At 35.8% G+C, this 20,057-nt stretch overlaps 5 protein-coding genes across 6 annotated transcripts; 2 read left to right on the top strand and 3 right to left on the bottom strand.

Annotated features, from left to right (window-relative positions):
* Nucleotides 1-212: 212 nt before the first annotated feature.
* On the bottom strand, nt 213-3,549 carry LOC111441749 (probable E3 ubiquitin-protein ligase LOG2). The gene is made up of 3 exons (XM_023078846.1): nt 2,741-3,549; nt 818-1,313; nt 213-610 (listed from the first exon to the last, which is right to left on the bottom strand). Exons 1-3 carry the CDS (start codon nt 3,235-3,237, stop codon nt 494-496), a joined length of 1,110 nt encoding a protein of 369 aa, XP_022934614.1. The 5' UTR covers nt 3,238-3,549; the 3' UTR covers nt 213-493.
* An 867-nt stretch (nt 3,550-4,416) lies between these two features.
* On the bottom strand, nt 4,417-6,858 carry LOC111441750 (V-type proton ATPase subunit G-like). Of its 2 annotated transcripts, none has more exons than XM_023078848.1 (4): nt 6,673-6,858; nt 5,267-5,374; nt 4,886-4,986; nt 4,417-4,761 (listed from the first exon to the last, which is right to left on the bottom strand). In XM_023078848.1, the coding sequence occupies exons 2-4, from the start codon at nt 5,349-5,351 to the stop codon at nt 4,618-4,620; spliced, it is 330 nt and encodes a 109-aa protein (XP_022934616.1). In that variant the 5' UTR covers nt 5,352-5,374; nt 6,673-6,858; the 3' UTR covers nt 4,417-4,617. The 2 variants fall into 2 exon arrangements, with proteins under 2 accessions (XP_022934616.1, XP_022934615.1); XM_023078847.1 differs by having other exon boundaries at nt 4,419-4,761; nt 5,267-5,357; nt 6,673-6,854.
* Nucleotides 6,859-11,764: 4,906 nt separating this feature from the next.
* Nucleotides 11,765-12,612, bottom strand: LOC111442375 (60S ribosomal protein L12-1-like). The gene has a single exon (XM_023079763.1). It carries the CDS (start codon nt 12,489-12,491, stop codon nt 11,991-11,993), a length of 501 nt encoding a protein of 166 aa, XP_022935531.1. The 5' UTR covers nt 12,492-12,612; the 3' UTR covers nt 11,765-11,990.
* Nucleotides 12,613-14,861: 2,249 nt separating this feature from the next.
* LOC111441967 lies at nt 14,862-15,587 on the top strand. The gene has a single exon (XM_023079186.1). It carries the CDS (start codon nt 15,051-15,053, stop codon nt 15,570-15,572), a length of 522 nt encoding a protein of 173 aa, XP_022934954.1. The 5' UTR covers nt 14,862-15,050; the 3' UTR covers nt 15,573-15,587.
* A 2,044-nt stretch (nt 15,588-17,631) lies between these two features.
* Nucleotides 17,632-19,780, top strand: LOC111441336. The gene is made up of 6 exons (XM_023078284.1): nt 17,632-17,828; nt 17,913-17,918; nt 18,011-18,122; nt 18,782-18,850; nt 19,072-19,199; nt 19,284-19,780. Exons 1-5 carry the CDS (start codon nt 17,665-17,667, stop codon nt 19,150-19,152), a joined length of 432 nt encoding a protein of 143 aa, XP_022934052.1. The 5' UTR covers nt 17,632-17,664; the 3' UTR covers nt 19,153-19,199; nt 19,284-19,780.
* Nucleotides 19,781-20,057: the final 277 nt, after the last annotated feature.

Here is a 20,057-nt window from a genome sequence, read left to right as displayed (position 1 = left end):
CTAAACTATACTGAAACTACTTGTCGACACATCATTGGAGGAACTCTTTCTACAATAGAAACTCTTGATGTTGGAATACTCGCTCAGTGAGAACGAGAGAACATGAAAGCCATATAGTTATACAAACATCCATGTCCTAAGAACCAAGTTTTAGGACCAGACACCAATACCAGGATGTTAGAAACAAGGAGACAAAAAAAAAATAGCAAGGATACAAACAAATAAAACATGGCTCAGCTCATGTATACAATAGAGACTTTCGAGATCATGAGAATACAAGCACAACTGTTTACAGTTTCTTTCCTTTTGTTTTTCCTTGGCACAAAACACAACGCGCTGGTTATAAACTTAAAGCTTTCCTTCTTGATTATTTAGAACAGCAGGTAGAGAATTCGAGGGAAAGAGAATCAGTTCAGATGATGCAAAAAGAAATGCAACAAAAGCAGTGCTGTACAGAGTTTGTTTTATGATGAGACGATACTCGTACCGTTCTTTATTCTTCTGGCCCATTGCTGACCCTTATCTCTAAGAGCCTATCGACTGGTTGTCTGCAAATCGGGCATCGATTCGTCTGGAACCTCAACACCTTAGCACAACCACTACACATGCACTGTCAAGAACAAGAGAACAAATCAATGGTGCCTAAGGATTGAATGTAGTGAGCACAAAGGAGTGCAGGAGACATAACTTTTGTAGGCATGAAGATATCAGCTCAAATAAAACAGAACCAAGTGAAACAGGCTTCCATATGATCATAGTATTGTGAATAGCGTAAGAATCATCTACAATAAACTAAGAAAGAGATAGTTGTTGTTACCATGTGTCGGCAGGGAAGTACAGTCGTGTCCCGTGGTTCAGACAAGCAAATGACGCATTCCTTTCCGGGGTCATTTCCATCGACCTCGCCCTCGACTGAATTTCCAATGCCATATATCTCCTGCAGCTCATATCTCATACCATTGACCCACAGGATTTGTTTCAGCACTCTTGCCTGATATTCACCTTTATCTTTCTCAAACACAGCCTGGGTTATCTGAGCATTCATGGGCTCAGGTACCAAGGTACCATCTGGGCCAGTTTGGCTGTCAGTGGAAGCCTCAGCTTTCACTGCCAGTGGATAGACATCCGTGTCATTTACTTTCAGAAATTCTGACTCTTCAAACTTTGAGAAATCTATTCCTGTTCCAGAAGGTTGTCTGAACTTCTGTCCAAGGCCTTGTTCGAAATGGACAGTTACTGGTTGAAGAATGTCTTCTTTTACGGGAGTCAAGTTGCAATCTTCACCTTCTTTTGCAAAGAAGAAGATGGTGATACTGTTTCAAGATAAAAGAGACTCAAATTCTCAGGCTATCCCCATAAAAGAAAATTTAACATTTGACAGGACTATTAACACAACCGTAGATGCTAATAAAAGGAAAACAGAAAGACCCTCTAAAGACGTTTTCAAAGGCTCTTAAGGTCTATATGCCCTAAGGCTTGTTGCGAGAGGAGTCCCACATCGACTAATTAAGAAGTTTATCATGGGTTTATAAGGAATACATCTTCATTGGTATGAGGTCTTTTGGGGAAACCAAAAGCAAAACCATGAGAGCTTATGCTCAAAGTGGACAATATCATACCATTGTGGAGGTTCGTGATTCCTACAATATCTTCGGCTTAGAGACTAAGTTGTATTCAATTCATTAGAGGCTCATACCTCTTACAAGAGAGACTGCCTTTATAAAAGTGTATCAAGGCTTGGAATACTCATGCATTATGGCAATAGTTAAAGGAATAACACCCATTTATAATAGTCATCTTACGTAGGGCTCGGGTGGCGTCTCGTTATTACTTTCACTAAGACTTGAACGAGTCCCTAAAGATAAAAGTTTAACAAAAGGTCAACCACTCGTCCCATTAATAATAGTGATAGTGGTGATATGAAAGAGTTGGTGAACTTTTATATGAACATTATATTTAGAGATTCACGGTTTTACATTCTTATGATTTCAATAACGATTCTCTAACGTAACTTGAAACTTCTGCCTCGCCTCTGAAAACAAGGCCTCGAGACTACTAAACCTTTTCAAAAATTGCCTATGATTAAACTTATAAGCAGCAAATGAAAGAACTACCAACATTTTCGCTTTTCGTTTTCGGTGGGGTGAGGGGGGAGTGGGAGGGCAATCAATAAGTTAGGTCGATGAATTCGACCTATATACTATCAGCATAATCAACAAATAGCTATACGTCAACCCGAACATAGCTCAAATAACCAAATGTTCGTAAGTTCAAACCCCCTCCCCTCATGGATAAGTTAAAAAACCCAAGAACAAACACCTGCAGTCTTGGTTAAGGTGTGTTCAAATTCAAGCCCAGATTCTAGCATTTACAACAACGTACACCTGAAGTTGACTCAGTTTAGTTTTAAGGGGTCAACAATCCCAATAAGCTCTCAATCATCTCTAAGCTTATAGAAAAATCTCCTCTTCACCACCACAGAGAACTGACAAGTTATAGTTTTGATCACTAAATATCTACAAAACCAGAGCTCATGACTTGTTCTAATCATTTATAATAACTATGGAGGGCTTCATAAAATCATTATTCTACCATTCTTGCTCCTCAGTATCAGAAAAACAAAAGCAAATAAATAATTAAAAAATCTGACCCAACACTTCCACAATACCGTCAGATGACTTCAATTAACAATCACAGATACAAAAAGGAAAGCAAGAGCTCCAATGATTAGAACACATACCTTCCGGCGACGGTGGCATCGAACGTGAATGCTACAAGGAATTGGCCGGGGTTTTCTTCATCAGGCTCGACCCTAAGAGTTTCCTTCTTGAGATTGACATCGTTTCGTATGGTAACCGCCTTCTGGTGCTCAACATACGGCGTTTGAGGCGGCATAGGAGGGCCATAAGGGTACCTCCCACCGACCCAATGCGCGGGATCCATGTGGGGATGGGCTCCACGGTGGTGGTGATCGTAAGGAGGCGGCAAAGACATCGGCATCGACGGCGGCGGACCAGGCGGCGGCGGCGGAAAGTAACCAGGATACTGGTAATACGGCGGTGGGTGATTCGGATGGTTGGGGTATTGAGATGGGTAAGGCGTAGCGGCAGCGAAAACGTACCGATTACTTGTAATCTCGGGCTGTGGTGGGGCTGGTGGAGGCGGAGTCGGGTGGCCGCCCCGGCGGCTACCGTGCCTTCTCCGGGTATTGGAACCGCTACTACCAATGTTACCCATGGAAAGAAATTTTGTGTGAAATCGAATGAACCCAAATCAGAAAAAGAAAAACCCAGGTGAATTGAAGAGAGCTAGTCCGTTAGAAGTGAAGAAGAAATCAGAAAGGACAGAGAAAAGTGGAAGAAGGTGAAGAAGATATAATGGAAGGGATTGGGAATGGGGGAACAGAGACAGAGGAAGAGGCTAAAATAATTGGGAAAGGGGGGAAGAACAGAGGAGAGAGAGAAAAGAAGGGGGGAGGGCAGCGGAGGTTGGGTGGCGGGTATAATGTGGCTTGCGTAAACCTCCACCCACAAAAACCATCACTCCTCTTTAAACTCACCTCTTCTTTCTCTACCTTTCCCTTCCAAATTATACATCCAAATCTGTTGTTTTTTGTGCCCTAAATTACATTTTCTTCTTAATCATCTTTCTAATTTGGCTAATACTTTCAGACTTAATTGGTTAGAAATTTTGTTTTTTTTGTTTTTTTTTTGTTACTCCCCTCTCAATTTAGTTAACGTCCCTTGTCTTGCTTCTTGTCATGTTTGGAGGTCGTGCACTGTCACACCACCATCTTCCTTGTCATTTTTGACACTACCGTCTTCATTGTCATTTCTAAATTTGGGAAGGAACGGATACCACAAATGTTAGGGGTAAGATCTGAGAGTATAACGGCCTGAGACCCACATAAGTTTTTAAAATACCTCACTTTGTCTCTGATCTTTAGAACATTTCTTTAAAAAATCTCTAATATTTTTTTAAAGCCTTGATTTCATTCGGATTATTTATATCTCTAATTGGACCCCATACTTTCACAAAATATTTTTAAAAAATAATGGGTAATTTTAAAATATAGTATCATATACAATAAAATAATGAAATTTATATTGAAAGGAAGCAAGTGGGAAGAAAAAAGAACGGTAAAGATAAAAAGGAAATTATGCCTTTTTCCACTAACTGAATTCTGTAGCCTGAAAATAAAGAAACAAAAAATGGTACACACCTTATTATCATTTGAATATTTGTCTTCATCCACCAAACTAAACTCATTTTACTTGCCCTTCAATTATATATATATATATATATATAAACAAAAACTGGTACACACCTGACTTTTTTTTCCTGGATGCATAAAATAATTAGCAAGCAATTCAATCAAAACAGCAAGAAATTAGGATTTCATGAACATCTATTCTCTGATAAAACATAGCACTGAACATTGAATGAAATTATGTTTTATTCAACAACAGAGTGCAGTCTGCAAAATGCTGACTGATTCCATACAAAGGAAAGGATTTCATCTCCATAATACACATGCAATTTAAGCCGTTTCCAGGCACCACAAAAAGAATAGCATAATTTAGAGGTTCTTACTGCAACCTTTTAAGATCAAGAAGTTCAATTTTTCACGGTTGTCACATGCTTCAGGAGCATGTTCACAACATCGTGTGAAATTCTAGCAGACTCTTCTTTCAGGTTTTGAATCTTTACGTCTGTCTCGACTTCGAGCCGCTTAACATTAGCTCCCGAATCTCCGCTACTCTGTATGATCAAAGGATGAAGATGAGATGGGGAAGCAAGGGCAGAGTTAGCGGATATTTTAACATATCATGATGGTTTTTACACAAGAGACGATGTGTGTTTGTAATAATAATTCTATACTAACCTCAGTGAGTTTTCTTTGGAATTCAGACTCGACTTGGGCTCGATATGCAGCAATTTCCCTTTCAGCCTCTTCTTTGGCTTGTTTCAGTCTAGCCAATTTTGCTAAAAGAAAAGGAAAATCAAGTTGTTGAGTTATAAATTATGTCTAACTTCAACAGGTTCATAAAGCAATGAGAAAAAAGTAGATCAATAACGGGAAAAGAGGAGATGATAATGATCCTTCTTCACACTTCACAAACTCATGTCAAGCAAATTATGAACTAAAGTATGGAACTAAATGCAATTCGAGGAAATCAACCTATATGGACCAAATAACAAATTTTACATGCATATGAATGTTAAACATATATAACAAAATAAAATAAACCAAGAGCAAGTTTACCATTTCTGGCAGCATTGACAATGTGTTGAGCTTCTTGCTCTGCAGCAAGCAATTGTTGGATACCACCTTGACCCCTAGTTGCCATTTTCTCCTATAAAAAGAAAATGACTTTATGGAAAAGGTAAACAAGTAAAAGAGGCCATGAATCTCAGCAAAGAGACATCCTGATCAGAAACTGTGATGCCAAATACAGTCGCAGATATCATCATGGTTAATTTTTCTTTGATGAGATCATTGTGACTTAATGAATCGAACCAATTTCTAAACTCAAATCTTGGTAGTAACAGTAGTAATGGACCAAATTATCACAAAATCGTGCATTAATACACAACAAATAAGAGGATTTAATACTTCTAAGAATACGTCGAAGTTACTCTTTCAACTTCCACAAAAGCCATGAGTACCTTCGGCTGATGGAGCCTTACTCCTCTTAGAAATCAAACAAGCCATAAATCTTAAGACGTAAAGTTGTACTTCAAAAGTTGCACTTTAGGTGTTCTGGCTCAAGAGTCTTTCCAAACATCGTTAAAGAATTGTCGTGGCTTCTATGCTCAGTTAGCAACTATTTCGATCTTTGTTTCGTCTTAATGTAGTCTAAACTAGTCTATAAAGTTTAAGTTACAGTTCATCTCCCTAACAACCTAATTTTAGTCTGAACTCTTAGTCCTCCGTAGTTATAGCATTAACTACCTAAGAGGTAAAGTACAAGAAAACGATTGAATGTTCCTCATTTTCAGTTTCAAACCAAGTCAACTTAGAAATTTGATGCATCGGAACAGAAAACAATCTATATCTCAAATGCTGCTCATAGATTAAACCCAAACCTAGTTTACGAAAAGATTGTTCGACTCAGAATAATGACAAAAGTTTCAGTTTTTTAGATAGAAAATCATAAATCAATAGTGTGCGTCAAAGTAAGACTGAAAACCTTTAAGTACAGCACAAATCAAGGTCAAATTTCAAATTCCGAATTCCAACACTCCAACGCTTGCCAGATACAGTCTCCTTCACCCGGCGGGAGCGGATTAAGCGTATATGCCTACGTTTCTCGATTCGTCAGAGTCCAAATCTAAGAAAACAAAGAGATCGCCCTAAAAAATTCTGCTATCAATCCAAAGAGGACCGGAAGCACAAAACAAAAGGATCCAGAAACACAGATCTATCTCGTGAGTAACCACTGTCTATCAGCCGTACACCAGAATCGGCGGGACAAAAACAGAATAAAGCAATCGCCACTCAAAGAAGTAGAAGAATTAATCACACACAACAGAATAACAAAGCATTGACCAAGATCGAGCAATCGTAGATTCAGATTCCAAAACAGCGGATCGTGATTAGAACAAGTTACGGGGAGAATTAGAGAGAGAGAGAGAGAGAGAGAGATAGGAAGCAATTATGATCGGTACCCGTAAATTGGAGATTTTCCCGGAGCGAAGAAATCGGATAACTCAGATGAAATCGGGGCGCTCTTTAGACGGAAAGTGTAGAAGAAAAAGGAGGAAGAAGCGAGATTTGTGGTGCGATGGATTTTAATATAACTTTTCAGAGCAAAACTACGCGGTCGCGAGGAACACGATTCTTCTTCGCTAGACCGGGAATTACTGTTTAGGTGCTCGCTCATCATTTTCCTTTTTTTTCTTTTTTACCGCTAAAGTTTTAACCCTGCGGGTGGACAAGGGAATCTATTGGTTAAACGACGCAGTTTTCGTACCAACTATTAATTTCAAATAATTAAAGATGGATTAATAAATTATTTGAACATAACAAAAAAAAACAACTTAAATTATTTTAAATTAAATTCCAAATATTGTGGACTTCCTCAACCAAGTGCATGATTGTCATCACTTCATACTGTAAGGTGTTGGATTAAGTTCAACAAAAGTTGTGTTTAGTTATCATGCCGCTTATACTATGGGTGACACACGTGCTACAATAGTCAAGATAAAGGGTCATTATCCCACAAGGGTGAGCCAATTCAGAAAGCCTGTACTCAATTTCGACTTTAAGCTACACCTCGCCTACATGAAAAGTAGTGTATATAAGAAAACTATACTCCTCAACGTAAAGGTTACCTAATTTAGATGAATCTAGATGATGACCAAAAACAAAGACATTTAAAAAATAAATAAAATCATGCGTAACACGTGCGCGACATAGAAAGAAAAATCAAAATCAAATTAGGTAAGGCAATAAAAACAGCTTTTAACTTAAAAAAAATAAATAAATAAACAAAGAAATAAAGAAAAAGACCCGGTTGAGTGGAGTGGACCACACCGCCCAATGGATAATGAGAAGACACGTCACCGGTAAAACGCACCAATTATTCGCATCCCCTCCATTACTAATGCTACACGTAAGGCCATACTCTGCCACTGAGTCATTGCACCCAGTGCCGGTAGCCGGTAGTCGGTACGTTTCAAAACGTGAGAGATTCCTTCTTTTGACACGTAATTTTATTAATGGATTTTAAATTAGGTTATCGACCAAAAAAGTTAGATTACAAATAAAGTAGTAAAGAAAAAGTGTAAAAACTACCATTTTTTTAATTTTCAAAGACGCAATTTTTTAATATATTAATACAAAATAGATGCTAAAATTAAGAAATTTAAAGGTGAAAATCTATTAGAAATTCGGGTTCACTAAATTAATAAATTAAAGTCTGTGAATTTGAACATTAATTAATGGACCAGGCATAAATTACTATGTCAAATAATGATTTGATTTCTATTCGAAAACTATTCAACAAAAAAAAATTATATCAATATTCATATTAATTTTTCTTGGATAATCTTAAGCACTCGAGAGACCGATGTCTTTGGTGGCACACTGCCATGTGTCTGCCTCTAATATAATTTATAACAGCTCGAAGCCACTGCTAGCAGATATTGTCCATTTTAGTCAATTACTTATCATTATTAACGTTTTCAAATGTGTCTTTATATCGGACGAAGCATTAGTTAGAATAAACCTAGGCTCTCTTTATAATAAACTAAAGTTTATCCTATATTTTTTTAATTTGGTTATTTATTGGCATTTTAAATGTATAAAGATTATTTGGATTGACATATACTAAAAGTTTTTTTTTTTTTTTTTTTTTAATAATTTGATTGATCGATCGAAAAAAATTGTGTGAATATAATAATTGAGATGATATGGTTTTTAAAAAAATTAAGGTATCGAAACCTTTTTCATTAACTATTTATTTATTTTCTTCCGGTCTTCTTGTTCCGTCAAGGACGACCGAAGTTATTTCTTCTTCCTTCCGCAAGGATGGATGGATTGCGGCAACTTGCAACGCTTTTACCGACGTTGTACAAACCAATTGCAGAGGGAGCCAGAAGAATCTCGCGAGGGAGAGCAAGAAAGTGAGCAAGAGCGAGAAAAGGTCAAAGTTTGATGATGCCAATAAAAAATTAGAATGGTCTGTTTATAAAAACCGGTCAATTTTGAAATTAGTCGTACAAAATTTCAATTTTCTTAGTCGAACATCCGCATTTAATAGTCTTTGAATGTCGTATGTAGTAGCTTTGAAGTTTTCATTAAAGATCTATTTAGTTGCCATGGTTTTAATTATAAATATACATATAAATAAAAAGGAATCTAGGTTCACGACGATGGAGTTTGCTCAAATTGAAAGTACACATTTCGAATCCAACACCATAACTAAAGTCGAAATTCATTAGAATTCGACTAAGAAACAAAAATGAAAATCAAAATTTACAGCCCTAAACAATTTGGACTCTCCATTCCATCGATTGAAACTCGTGTCTGGCAAACAAAATCTGAGAACGAAGAATATACCAGATCGAAACCAGAAGAAAGGACGGAGAAATCAGAGATCTCAAATCCGCAGGGCAGAGTAAGAGCAGAGCACAATATAATACAACAAATACCTAATCGCGATCTTAATCTTAATCGCAATCTTCGGAATCGTCTTCAGCAATAGTCTCCAAGCGAGGAGAATTGGAGGTTTTGGAAGGAGAAATAAGAGGCGGAGGAGCGACCTCGATCCAGGAGCTCAAATCGGTGACTGCCTTGGCCATGGAAGCGCCGAAACGGTGGATTATGCAAGAGAGAGAGAGAGAGAGAGAGAGAGAGAGAGAGAGAGAGGGAAAGCGTGGAAGAAGGGGAGTGAGGAGAAAGTGGAATGGAAGAGGATATTTATAGAGTGAAGAGAGAGGGGAAATGGGGAAGAAGGAGGTGGAGGAAGACGAAAAAGGCCAAAGACACGAGAGAAATTAAAAAACATGGAATGGAAACGCGGAGAAATTTTAAAAGAGTCAGGTCATGAGCCACCAAACTCCCCACCTCATATCCACGAACCTACGCTCGCTCTTTGGATTTTCTGTGACATTCATGCCTTTTAAAGAAGAACCACTTCTTTCCTTTCAACTTACTCATTCAAATCAAATACAATATTTCCATCTATATATTTATATATTTATTTATTTATTTATTTATCACTCTTATAATGTCCCTTGTCCCACACCCTTTTTAATTTATATAATTTATTTATATACTAACACGGTCCCTGTCGTCGTCGGCTTCCACACCCTTATCATGAATGTTTTTTTGAATGTCCCTTCTGATCAATATTTTGTTCTCCTTTCTACCAGATAGGATCTCACAATCCATCTCCTTGAGAACAAAGTCTTTGATACCAATTCTTATGTCAATGGTAACAGTTCAAGCCCATCACTAACAAATATTATTATCTATTTTGTTCTCTCCGACCGATGCAAGATTTCACGAAGTTAAATTATAGTGAACATTTTAATTAAATCTTTTCAAATGAAAAAATATATATTATTTTTAGAATTTTCTTTTAATTAAAATTACTCATTCAACCGTAGAGATTCATAAACAAGTTCGATTATTAGATTAAAATTTAAAAAATATTAATGTATGTATGTGAGTTTGTATGTATTCAAAATATTTGTAGGAAAAAATGATTTCTTGCGAAGAACCTGATCCCAGGTATTCAAAATATTGCTGCAAAACTAAAACTATGTGAAAAATTAACAGGTACATTCCTAGTTGGGTCTAGAAGAGGCTATTTGGTGTTTGTGCCTTGTGTGTGTGTGTGTGTGTGGGTGGGGGGTGGTGGAGTAGCTTCTAAGTTGGTGTAAATCAACACTCCCAAAACATCACCAACCCTTACTCTTCCCTTTCATGGCACTCAAAACTCAAATGATCTGTCTTCGCCCCGAACACAGTTTAAAAAGAAATGAAAGAAAAAGGCTAATCTTATTGATAAAGATTAGCTTCCACCCAGACTTCCAAACTTCAGAATCTGTTCCAGAGCTCACTTACTAGCATCAAAAGCCACATAAAAATACAGGATTCTAGCATCAAACACGGGGGGAGGGTACATGGACCACCAACAGACTTCATATCATCTTCATGTTTGGGTAATTTGTTACCTCTACTTATGGCATAACTGATCCTCAATGAATGCTAGCAAGCCTTGCGATTCGGGTGAAAAGGATGTAATCCTAATGAAAGCCAGATTCCTTCCCACAAGGTTTGTTTACCTATCACGTCTCTCAAAGATGAACCCTAAAGAAGAGGGTACACGGAACACTAACCCCATCTCGACGAAAATAATTGGTTTGCAACTACCTCAAAACCAAGATTCTAAGACGTGAACGCGCACTTTTTCATCTTAGTGTGAGAACCTTAAAGAAACTCACAATCAAACTTTTTTCTTTGTTTACTCGACTCATAACGGCAAAGAAAAAAGGGATCCACATCAAATCTAAACTCTTTCTTCTTGGCACAAGCACTAAGTAAGCAAGCTACACGCTACGATCTGTGTCGTGTTAGGACTATCTTTGTATACTATGGTTAATTTTAGATAACCATCTCTGTATTCAAATTTCATCAACCCATGAGCTAAACCTTTATATAATGGCAAAGGCTTTATCCCATTCGGCTAAGCTTCTCATAATTGATACAATAATAGGCCTAACATCAAAAGGGCTACAGGCAACTAACATGCAAAAGCCTCGAACTAATTGTATAGAAGCCTACTGCTAATGAATCTATGGCATGAAACAGAACAATTTTAGAGAATTTATGCCTATTGGGGAATTTAAAAAAGAGCAAGATTTGATTGTCCTAGGATAGGTCATGGACATAATGGGACATCCAATCCTACACAAATCACCATTCCTATATGAAAGAACAAAACAAAAAGTGTCGTAGAATGGCCAATCTTTGCATCAACCCATGACAGTATTACCGAATTCAAGTTAACTTTAAAATATTACATATGCTCTAGGCAAGGATAAGCAAGAAATCTGATCTGCAGCAAATCATGGAAACTAATAACAGAGAAAATACAATTGATCAAAGATGAAACAGAAGACCCTAACAAATCATGGAAGCGCCCCTTAAAAGATCATAACAAATCATGAAAATACCCCGCCGTAAAGATAAGAACGAGCAATTGTAGGCAAGTGTTTGATTGAAGAAAAAAGAAGTAATCTAACCGGATAATCACAATACGGTCCTTGCACTAGTGATAGAACAGAAATGAGGCTTTGATATTCATTGCAATAATCCAATGCAAGCTTTTAAAAAAACCGACAAAAATCACAGATAAACAAGAGAGAAGAACCACCCTAAAACTTACGTTAAATAGCAAAACTGATAAAACAAAGATGTAGTAGTAAATTCAATACCCCTCATTCTAAAAGGGTGGCTAAAGAAAGTTTTACTCTCAATCTTGGGGGATTTCAACGTCGCCGTCAGAAATTTCCTGTTGAAGATCCTTAGGGTCCTTGCCATCAACAGTACAACCAACAGAGACGCAAGTACCAAGGATCTCTTTGACACTACCTGAGAGGTCCTTAGCCATCGATCTGGGCCGCATAACCCTAGCAATCTCAATCACATCATCAAGAGAAATGTTTCCATTGTGCTTGATGTTCTTAGTCTTCTTCCTGTCACGCTCCGGCTCCTTCAAGGCCTTAATTACCAAAGCCGCCGCAGAAGGCACAACGGAGACCTTCGCCTGACGATTTTGGACGGTGAGCTTTACAGTAACCCTAAGACCTTTCCATTCCTTGGCGGTCTCTTTAGCAATGTCTTCTCCGATCTTCTTAGGGGAAAGACCAAGAGGACCGATCTTCGGAGCCAGAGAACTAGCAGCTCCGACCTCACCTCCAGTCACACGAACAAACACATCAACCACCTGACTTGGGTCGAACTTCGGCGGCATGATTCGGCAGCGTGAAGGCTGGTGGATCCGACAGATTCCACAGAAGGAATTCCAGCCACTGGTGAACTAACAAAACGGCGAAGAGAAAATGGCGTGGCGTTCAGTCGATTTATGCTAGGGTTTTTGATATTGCTGCGACGACGACGATGTGTCGGCCCATTGTAAATCGAAAACCCTAATCCGTTGCTCTTGGACGCATCCCTCGATGTGTCGGCCCATTGAAAATGGTTATTCTCGAAAATGGCCCAAAAAACTTTCAGATTTGGAAAAATGGCCCAAATATATAAAATACTTTTTTCTACCCCTCGTTGATGTTTCTAATTCGATATTTTGGTCTAAATATATTTCCAAAATCTAACTTTTGGAAATTCTCATTGAAGGAATAAATAATTTTATATTAAAAAAATACTAATTAATTTCATTTAAATTATTCTACATTATTGTACAAAAAAGTCAACGTCTAAATAAGTGGAATATTTTTTTTAGATGCATTTGCAATATATATAAAAATAAAATTAGTCAATTAATTTAACTTATTGTTTATTATAAATTGATTTTTCATTTTTTTAATAAAAAATAATATCCGACAAGATAGCATTCATAGATATTGTCTTCAAATATAATTAGCGTGTCGTGAAAATAAATAAAATGACAAAGAAACGAGAAAGCCAACATCATTAATTATTAAAATCTCTATCTTACCTACCCGTGAAGAGTTGACGTAAACTCTATTATGCTTCAAAGAAATAGTAAATTTGAAAGCGACTTAATTAATAATATTAATTCATTTTTTAATAAAAAAATTGAACCTCTAATTATTCTCAAATTTATTTATTTATTTTACTTTTAATGGCAACTTCCATCATTATAAATTGAATTGTAAACATATTTCTAATATTAGCTAAACTCCAAAAGCATTGACAACTTTGAAATACGTACGTTTTAGATTAATTAATTGATTTTTTTGTCATTAATTTATTATATACCATAGAAATTCAAACTTGGAATAAAATAAAGTTTAAAAGGGTTGAAGTGAAAATATTAAAAGTTAATTTTTAAAAGAATATTAAGGTTATACACGAGTGCAAGAAACAAACACTTACGCTTTAAATTGCCTTGTATATCCATAGTCTAAAAAGACAATAATGTGTATTATTAAGAAAGTAAACAAAACTCAATAAAATTATTTTATTTTGAATAAACTAAATTGACACTCTCCATAATGTTTTTGTATTTTTAACTAATTACAGCTAATCAACGAGTGATAATTTATAATTTATTTAAAAAAAAAACTCATACTAAATTAATCATAGTGGAAATAAATAACTAAATACATTATTTAAATAATTATTTTATTAAGTTGGAATTTAAAAAATTAATCTATTAAAACTGGTGTGGGACCCGCAACGTGAGGGTGCAAGGAGAGAGTGTGTGTAGGGGATAATATTATATGTTTTCTTCTATTTAATTAAAAGAAAATGATTGGAACACGTGTCGACGTATTATTAATTGGGTTTTAAAATTCGTCGTTATCTTCTATTACACCAATCATGGGATGCAGGAGGTGGGGGCAATGAAATTATGAAAGAAAGGAATATATATATATTTATATAATATAATTTTAATTTGTCCGACGTGTCGTTCCGTGGGCAACTGAAAATTAGACCGGATTTTGTGTGGTGTCGTGTCGGATCGTACTTGTCGTCTGCGGTAAATGCGGGATTTTACTACCATCATGTGTGGCCATTGGACTCGAGCTCACGTGGATATGATGTACTTTCCTTTATTGATCTAAAATAATTTACCTTTTCAAATATATATTCTTAAAAAAAAAAAAAAAATTATCGAGTAGAACGAAACATTTCTCCGCTCTTCATGACAAATACGTTTTAAAATCATGAGACTGACGGCGATACGAAACGACTCAAAGTAAATAATATCTGCTAGCAGTGGGTTTAGGCGGTTACAAATGGTATTAGAGTCGAACACTGAGCAGTATACTAGCAGGACACTAAGCCCCAAGAAAAGTGGATTGTGAGATCGTACATTAGTTGAAGAGAAGAACGAAATATTTATTATAAGAGTGTTGAAACCTCTATCTGGCAAACGCGTTTTAAAACTGTGAGGTTAACGACAATATATAACGCGCCAAAGCGGACAACGTTTGGACTTTTATCGTGAATGTGGGTATGATCGATATTGTGTGTTCCCCACTATATTGGTTGAATTTGACTCATCACGTGCATTTTTAAAATTTAGAAAAATAGGGTGAAAATCGGACCGCGAGTGCACGGTAAAACGATGTGGGCATCCGTGCTCTATAATTGTCTCTCCACTTTTTTAAAAATAAATAAATAAATAAACGTTTCGTTCGCCGGGCAAAGAAGGCGGGGGGAGCGTGAACTTATCCATTAAAACCATTATAAAACTGGTGGGCCAAAAATCAAAATAATTGTATACTTTGATTCCTTCAGAACAGTTGAATTCAATCACAGCACAGAAGAAGAAGAAGAAGAAGAAGAACAAAATCCAAAACTCGAAAGCGTCGATCCATTATCAATGGCGTCAAGGAGAGGTTTAGGCTTTGGATTCGGTTTCAACTCGAAACCTAACTACATCTATCCTTCGTCGGAGACTGCAGTCAACCATGCCGACTCTTCTGCCGCCGATAACCTCTTCGAGTTCGACGAGGCGGATATCTGGACATCCGCTCATACTCCGCCGCTGGAATCGAGGAAGATTTTTCCGATCCCGAACAAACTTCCAAAGAGGAGCGGCGCTGCGGCGTCGGGAGAGAAGGCGGTGAAGGCATCTTCGTCGTTACCGGTCAACATTCCAGACTGGTCGAAGATTCTGCAGAGCGACCAGAGCAAGCAAGGCCGGAGAGAAACAGAGGAGGAGGATTTCGATGATAGCGATGACGACAACAACGACATTCGGCGGGCGCCACCGCACGAGTATTTAGCGCGACGGCGAGGCGATTCGCTTTCGGTTCACGAGGGGATCGGAAGAACGCTGAAGGGCAGAGATTTGAGAATGGTGAGAAATGCAATTTGGGAAAAAACTGGGTTCGAAGATTAATTAAATTTAATTTTTTTTTTAAAAAAAAAAACCACCGTGTAATCGGTACCGGAAATTATAGTTAGAATAATCCATTGTAATTTTCCATTAATTTTCTCTCTTTTATTTCTTCTTTTTTGTCAATTAAATAAATTTCTCCAAGTTTAAATACTTAAATTCCGATATTAACAAATACGCAAATTAGAATTGTTTTTTTTTAAATAAAAGTACTAAAATCGACACGTGGCGAATTGGGATTGGTGAGCAAAATGAATGGGTATTTATGGGAAGTTCTTGAGTTGTTTTTCTTGTGTAGCTTATCCTCCTAGACAGGGACATGGGCCAATATTTTTAAACTTATTTATTTTAGATTTTAATATTTTGCTTTCAATTGTCATTATCAAAAAAGAGACAAAATAAAATAAAAAACGAGCCTTAGATTTTCTTTTTAATTCCAAATTAAAATTTTTAATTTAATTTACAAATGAATGGATGAAAACTGTTTGTAATAAATAAATAATTTAGTGATAATTAAATATTATTGAAAGAGTTATTGACCAAAAAAGGAAAGGAAAAAAGAAAAACCACTGCGGAATTATATTAATCCAACGGCGCTGCTTGATTTGTTCAACTACCTCTAAACGATAATATCAAAATTATTGTATTATTTTTTAATTTAAGGATAAAATTGTCATTTTCATATTACAAAAATGGCGACGTGTTATTACTATTATTTTAAAAATTACGACATTTCATAAATATATAAAAGGAAATCACTGAGAATATAAAATGAAATTATTTATTATATTCAATTAAACAAATGATTTAAATTTTAACCACAAAAATAAATAATAAATTTTGAATTTTGATGCGATAAATTATTAATAAGAAAAGCATTAAATAGTCTTTAATTCAATATAATATTTTAAATTAATTGGACTTTCTTCGTCACTACTACCAATTTAATATATTATTATCTTTGAAATTAACGATAATTCAATGGTCAAAATGAAATCACTTTGTGTCAATTATTATTGTTATTATATAAATGTCCAAATATTACTTTTATTAATGTATTTTAATTTACTTATTAATTTTAAAATACATTATAATATAACCAACCTTACACATAAAATCAAATTATTAATCACATAAACATGCTAATATATATAATTATAATTTTAAAATTTTATCCCATCATTTATAATTTGGCATAAAATGAGAAAAAGGAGTGGCCATATGGAATGGTCCATGATTGGTGGCTGTCAGAGTATTACTCTTCTAGTGGAATAAGATATTCCTGTCCGGAATAAGAATCCACGTGGAGATTTGCAAACATGAAAAGGTATTCAACCACTTCCAAACACAACATATGAACAGATATTTCAATACGTGGTCCTATTTCGTAAGGGTAATATGACGTTTCATGTGACATGTGAAAATAACGATATAATTTATATTCCTCCAACGTTTTTTAAACGGTACAATTTAGATTACCTTTATTCCGTTCTATCGACCATTGGATATGTACAAACTTTATGAAACTTCGAATATGATGTTTGGATACGGACACATTATAATAATTTTAATGAACAAGTGAATAAACGTGGGATGTATACCTATTCGTAATACCCGTATTTAATGTCGTTACTAAAATCTTCTCCTTTATTTAGAAAATGAGCTTTATATTTAATTAATCTATTTAAAAAATTAAATTTGAAACAAACGTCAATATGAGTATAGCTCAACAGTAACTAACTTATATGTCTTAGTTCATGAATTATTATTCTTTTAAGAAAAATTAAGCCTATATATATATATATTTTTAATTTGTTATTAATTTTTTATGGATATTTTTTTAAATATTTTGAAATTTGAGTTAAAATTAATATTATTTTTAAAAAAGTTAAAAGAAAAAAAAGGAGCATAAATTTTAAAAACAAAAAACCTAAAATAATATTATAGGAAAAACATTTAAAAATTGGGCCTAAATGGGCCGAGATTGGAAATTTGTGTGGTTGTCGAAAGATATTGGGCCCAATCAATCATAACGGGCTAACCGCGCCAATCTTCGGTGAAAAGTATCCCCCGACCTTTCACCTCGAGATTGTCGATGTCGATTTCACCGGCTATTGACGGACAGAGAGGGCACATGGGCGCAGATCGGAAGCGAATCTTCATAGGTTTGGCGGTGGCGATGTTCTTAGGATCGGTAGTGTACACGAGGCTTTGGACCATCGACTTCTCCATGTCTTCCGGCCATGCCGAGCTTCTCAGGTTTGGATTTTCCATCTTTCATTCGTTTTTTTTCTCTCTCTCATTATGTTGGTTCTCGTCACGAAAATTTGTTTGAAACTTCAGGAAATGGTACCGGTTTCTCTTATCCATGCTGTCGGAACTTCGAAATGTAAAATGCAGTAAGGTTATCTGTTTTAAATTGCTCGTTTATTATCGTTTAGGAGGCAATTCGACCTTGCGAACCGGGAGGCAATGGATGAATCTGCGGAATGGCGTCGTATGTACGACCACGAACACGATAGAGCTAATAAATGTAGAAGTGATCTAAACAAGGTCAGTATCGCAGGTTTACGTTGCCATGAATTCGATGGAAATTTTTCCTCATTGCATTGAAACTATATATTTGCCTTGATCCAGCGGAATGATTTTGTTACCATTTGTGCAATTACTTTTCTGAAACCGGTTTTCTGACGGGCGCATGCTTGAAATTTTTTTTTTTCTCGTTGCTGCTCCTTCGATTCACGGCTTGCCAATCAAAAGATTCATAACTTCTTGCATTGTCAACCGGCAAAAAAACTTGTTAAACGCGGAATATGCGAATTTTTTTGTATCGAACAATTAACTCTCTGTTCTTGCCATATTGTTGATCATTTATCTGTCGTACGACGCTGTTGTAAGAAACTGGTTTTCGTTACATATTAGCATAATCTTTTGGGTTTAAGACAATTTAACGTACTATTAGAGCATGGAATATTCAAACATTGGAAAGTGATTTCCTTTCAATTAGTACTGATAGTCCCTTGTTGGATCTTATACTTTTCTCGAATTCTACAAGTGAGAGGCATGCTGAAAAAACATACATAAGATTGCACACATCTCAATCAATTGATTGAACTTCTGAATGGTTTTTTTCTTTAAGAACCTCCATGAGCCGTAAGTTGCCTGTACGTCTTTGCATTTGACCACTGATTCAGTACACTCATACTTGGCAGCTGAAGGAATCTTTTAAGAAGGTGGGGGATGCTGCTAGCTTCGATCAGAAGCTAACAAAGATGCAAACGGTAACTCCTTGTTATAATTATATTGTTGTTGAATTTCGAGTATATAACTAAGTAATAATTTCTCTCTTCAATCTTCCCTTCAAAAAATTAGGAAATGACTTGAGAAGATCCGTATATCATCACATTACATCAAGAAACTCTATCGCTTCGTCTTCAGAACTAAAATTTTGTCCCATATGATCTACTTGGTTTTGTCCCCCTTAAAATGTCAAGGTTTTCAGGAAAACTTAGCTCTTCGCACAAAAGTGGATGCCTTACAGCAAAAGCTAAAGGCCGAGACGTCGAGATGTGGCTCTCAATAGAGCTAATCAACAGACACCGAATATAGTACTAGCATTGAATTTGAATTGTAAGACGTCTATAACAAAGGTTGCTAGTCGTGGCTTTTGATGGGAATTAGTACTTAAACCAAATGTTTGTTTGGATTTTGCAGGAGAGGAGATTATTATTATGCAATCTCCACGAGACCATTGACTTTCTCTTCCCTTGTTCATCTCAACCCAGCTGCTTATTCCCATATTTCACTTCTGAGGATTGGATGGATTGTTAAGACTGAAGTTTCAGCTGGCATGACAAAGTGGATAGAGGGAAGAGAAACATTGAGCTGCATAGTCGCTCCTCATAGGCTAAGCAGTGACAAAAAAGGTGGAAAACATGGAAGCTTCTTTTCATGAATCAAGTGTAAGTATAAGGTTAGTTTGTAGAACAATTTAGAAGATGGAAATTGGGTTTACTCTTTCCTTCTCAGTACTCCTTTTAGAATTCAAATGATTCAATAATTAATTTGAAATCCTGCTCAGAGCAATTTAGAATGTGGAAATGATTTTAAATCTGGGTTTTTTGGGTAGGATTTTGAGTCGATATTATATTTCAGCTAAAGACAAACTTAGAAACCAATGATTATGGTGTGACGTCACACTATTAAATGTATGAAGAGTTTTATATTATATAATAGTTAAAGGTGAAACTTTTTAGATCCAACTTTTGTACTTGCAATAAATTTTAAATCTGATTCTGAAAAAAGTCCAAACAACTCTTAATTAATATTAACTAAATATAGGTTGAATATAAACTATTATTAGTTAATTTATGGACATCTTTTATGCTAAAATTTGTTTGTCTGCATAGAGCACCAATGAGACCAAAGAAGGTGGTAATTTTCACAAGAGAATACAAGAATATTAAAAAAAAAAAAAAAAAAAAAAAA

Source organism: Cucurbita moschata, unplaced genomic scaffold, assembly GCF_002738365.1.
Source record: "Cucurbita moschata cultivar Rifu unplaced genomic scaffold, Cmos_1.0 Cmo_Scf00004, whole genome shotgun sequence".
Classification (NCBI taxonomy): Eukaryota; Viridiplantae; Streptophyta; class Magnoliopsida; order Cucurbitales; family Cucurbitaceae; genus Cucurbita; species Cucurbita moschata.
This window is presented reverse-complemented; position numbering and strand designations above follow the sequence as displayed.

What these genes read in the sequence shown, in the direction of transcription:
- LOC111441967 (XM_023079186.1), top strand. Translation starts at nt 15,051, where the DNA reads ATGGCGTCAAGGAGAGGTTTAGGCTTTGGATTCGGTTTCAACTCGAAA.
- LOC111441750 (XM_023078848.1), bottom strand. Translation starts at nt 5,351, where the DNA reads ATGGCAACTAGGGGTCAAGGTGGTATCCAACAATTGCTTGCTGCAGAG. An exon ending in TGTCAATGCTGCCAGAAATG is followed by an intron (nt 4,987 to 5,266) that starts GTAAACTTGCTC and finishes CTTTTCTTTTAG; the next exon opens with CAAAATTGGCTAGACTGAAA. An exon ending in TCCAAAGAAAACTCACTGAG is followed by an intron (nt 4,762 to 4,885) that starts GTTAGTATAGAA and finishes TTGATCATACAG; the next exon opens with AGTAGCGGAGATTCGGGAGC.
- LOC111441336 (XM_023078284.1), top strand. Translation starts at nt 17,665, where the DNA reads ATGTCGATTTCACCGGCTATTGACGGACAGAGAGGGCACATGGGCGCA. An exon ending in GTAGAAGTGATCTAAACAAG is followed by an intron (nt 18,123 to 18,781) that starts GTCAGTATCGCA and finishes CATACTTGGCAG; the next exon opens with CTGAAGGAATCTTTTAAGAA. An exon ending in AGCTAACAAAGATGCAAACG is followed by an intron (nt 18,851 to 19,071) that starts GTAACTCCTTGT and finishes CAAGGTTTTCAG; the next exon opens with GAAAACTTAGCTCTTCGCAC.
- LOC111442375 (XM_023079763.1), bottom strand. Translation starts at nt 12,491, where the DNA reads ATGCCGCCGAAGTTCGACCCAAGTCAGGTGGTTGATGTGTTTGTTCGT.
- LOC111441749 (XM_023078846.1), bottom strand. Translation starts at nt 3,237, where the DNA reads ATGGGTAACATTGGTAGTAGCGGTTCCAATACCCGGAGAAGGCACGGT. An exon ending in GATGCCACCGTCGCCGGAAG is followed by an intron (nt 1,314 to 2,740) that starts GTATGTGTTCTA and finishes ATCTTGAAACAG; the next exon opens with TATCACCATCTTCTTCTTTG. An exon ending in TACTTCCCTGCCGACACATG is followed by an intron (nt 611 to 817) that starts GTAACAACAACT and finishes TGTTCTTGACAG; the next exon opens with TGCATGTGTAGTGGTTGTGC.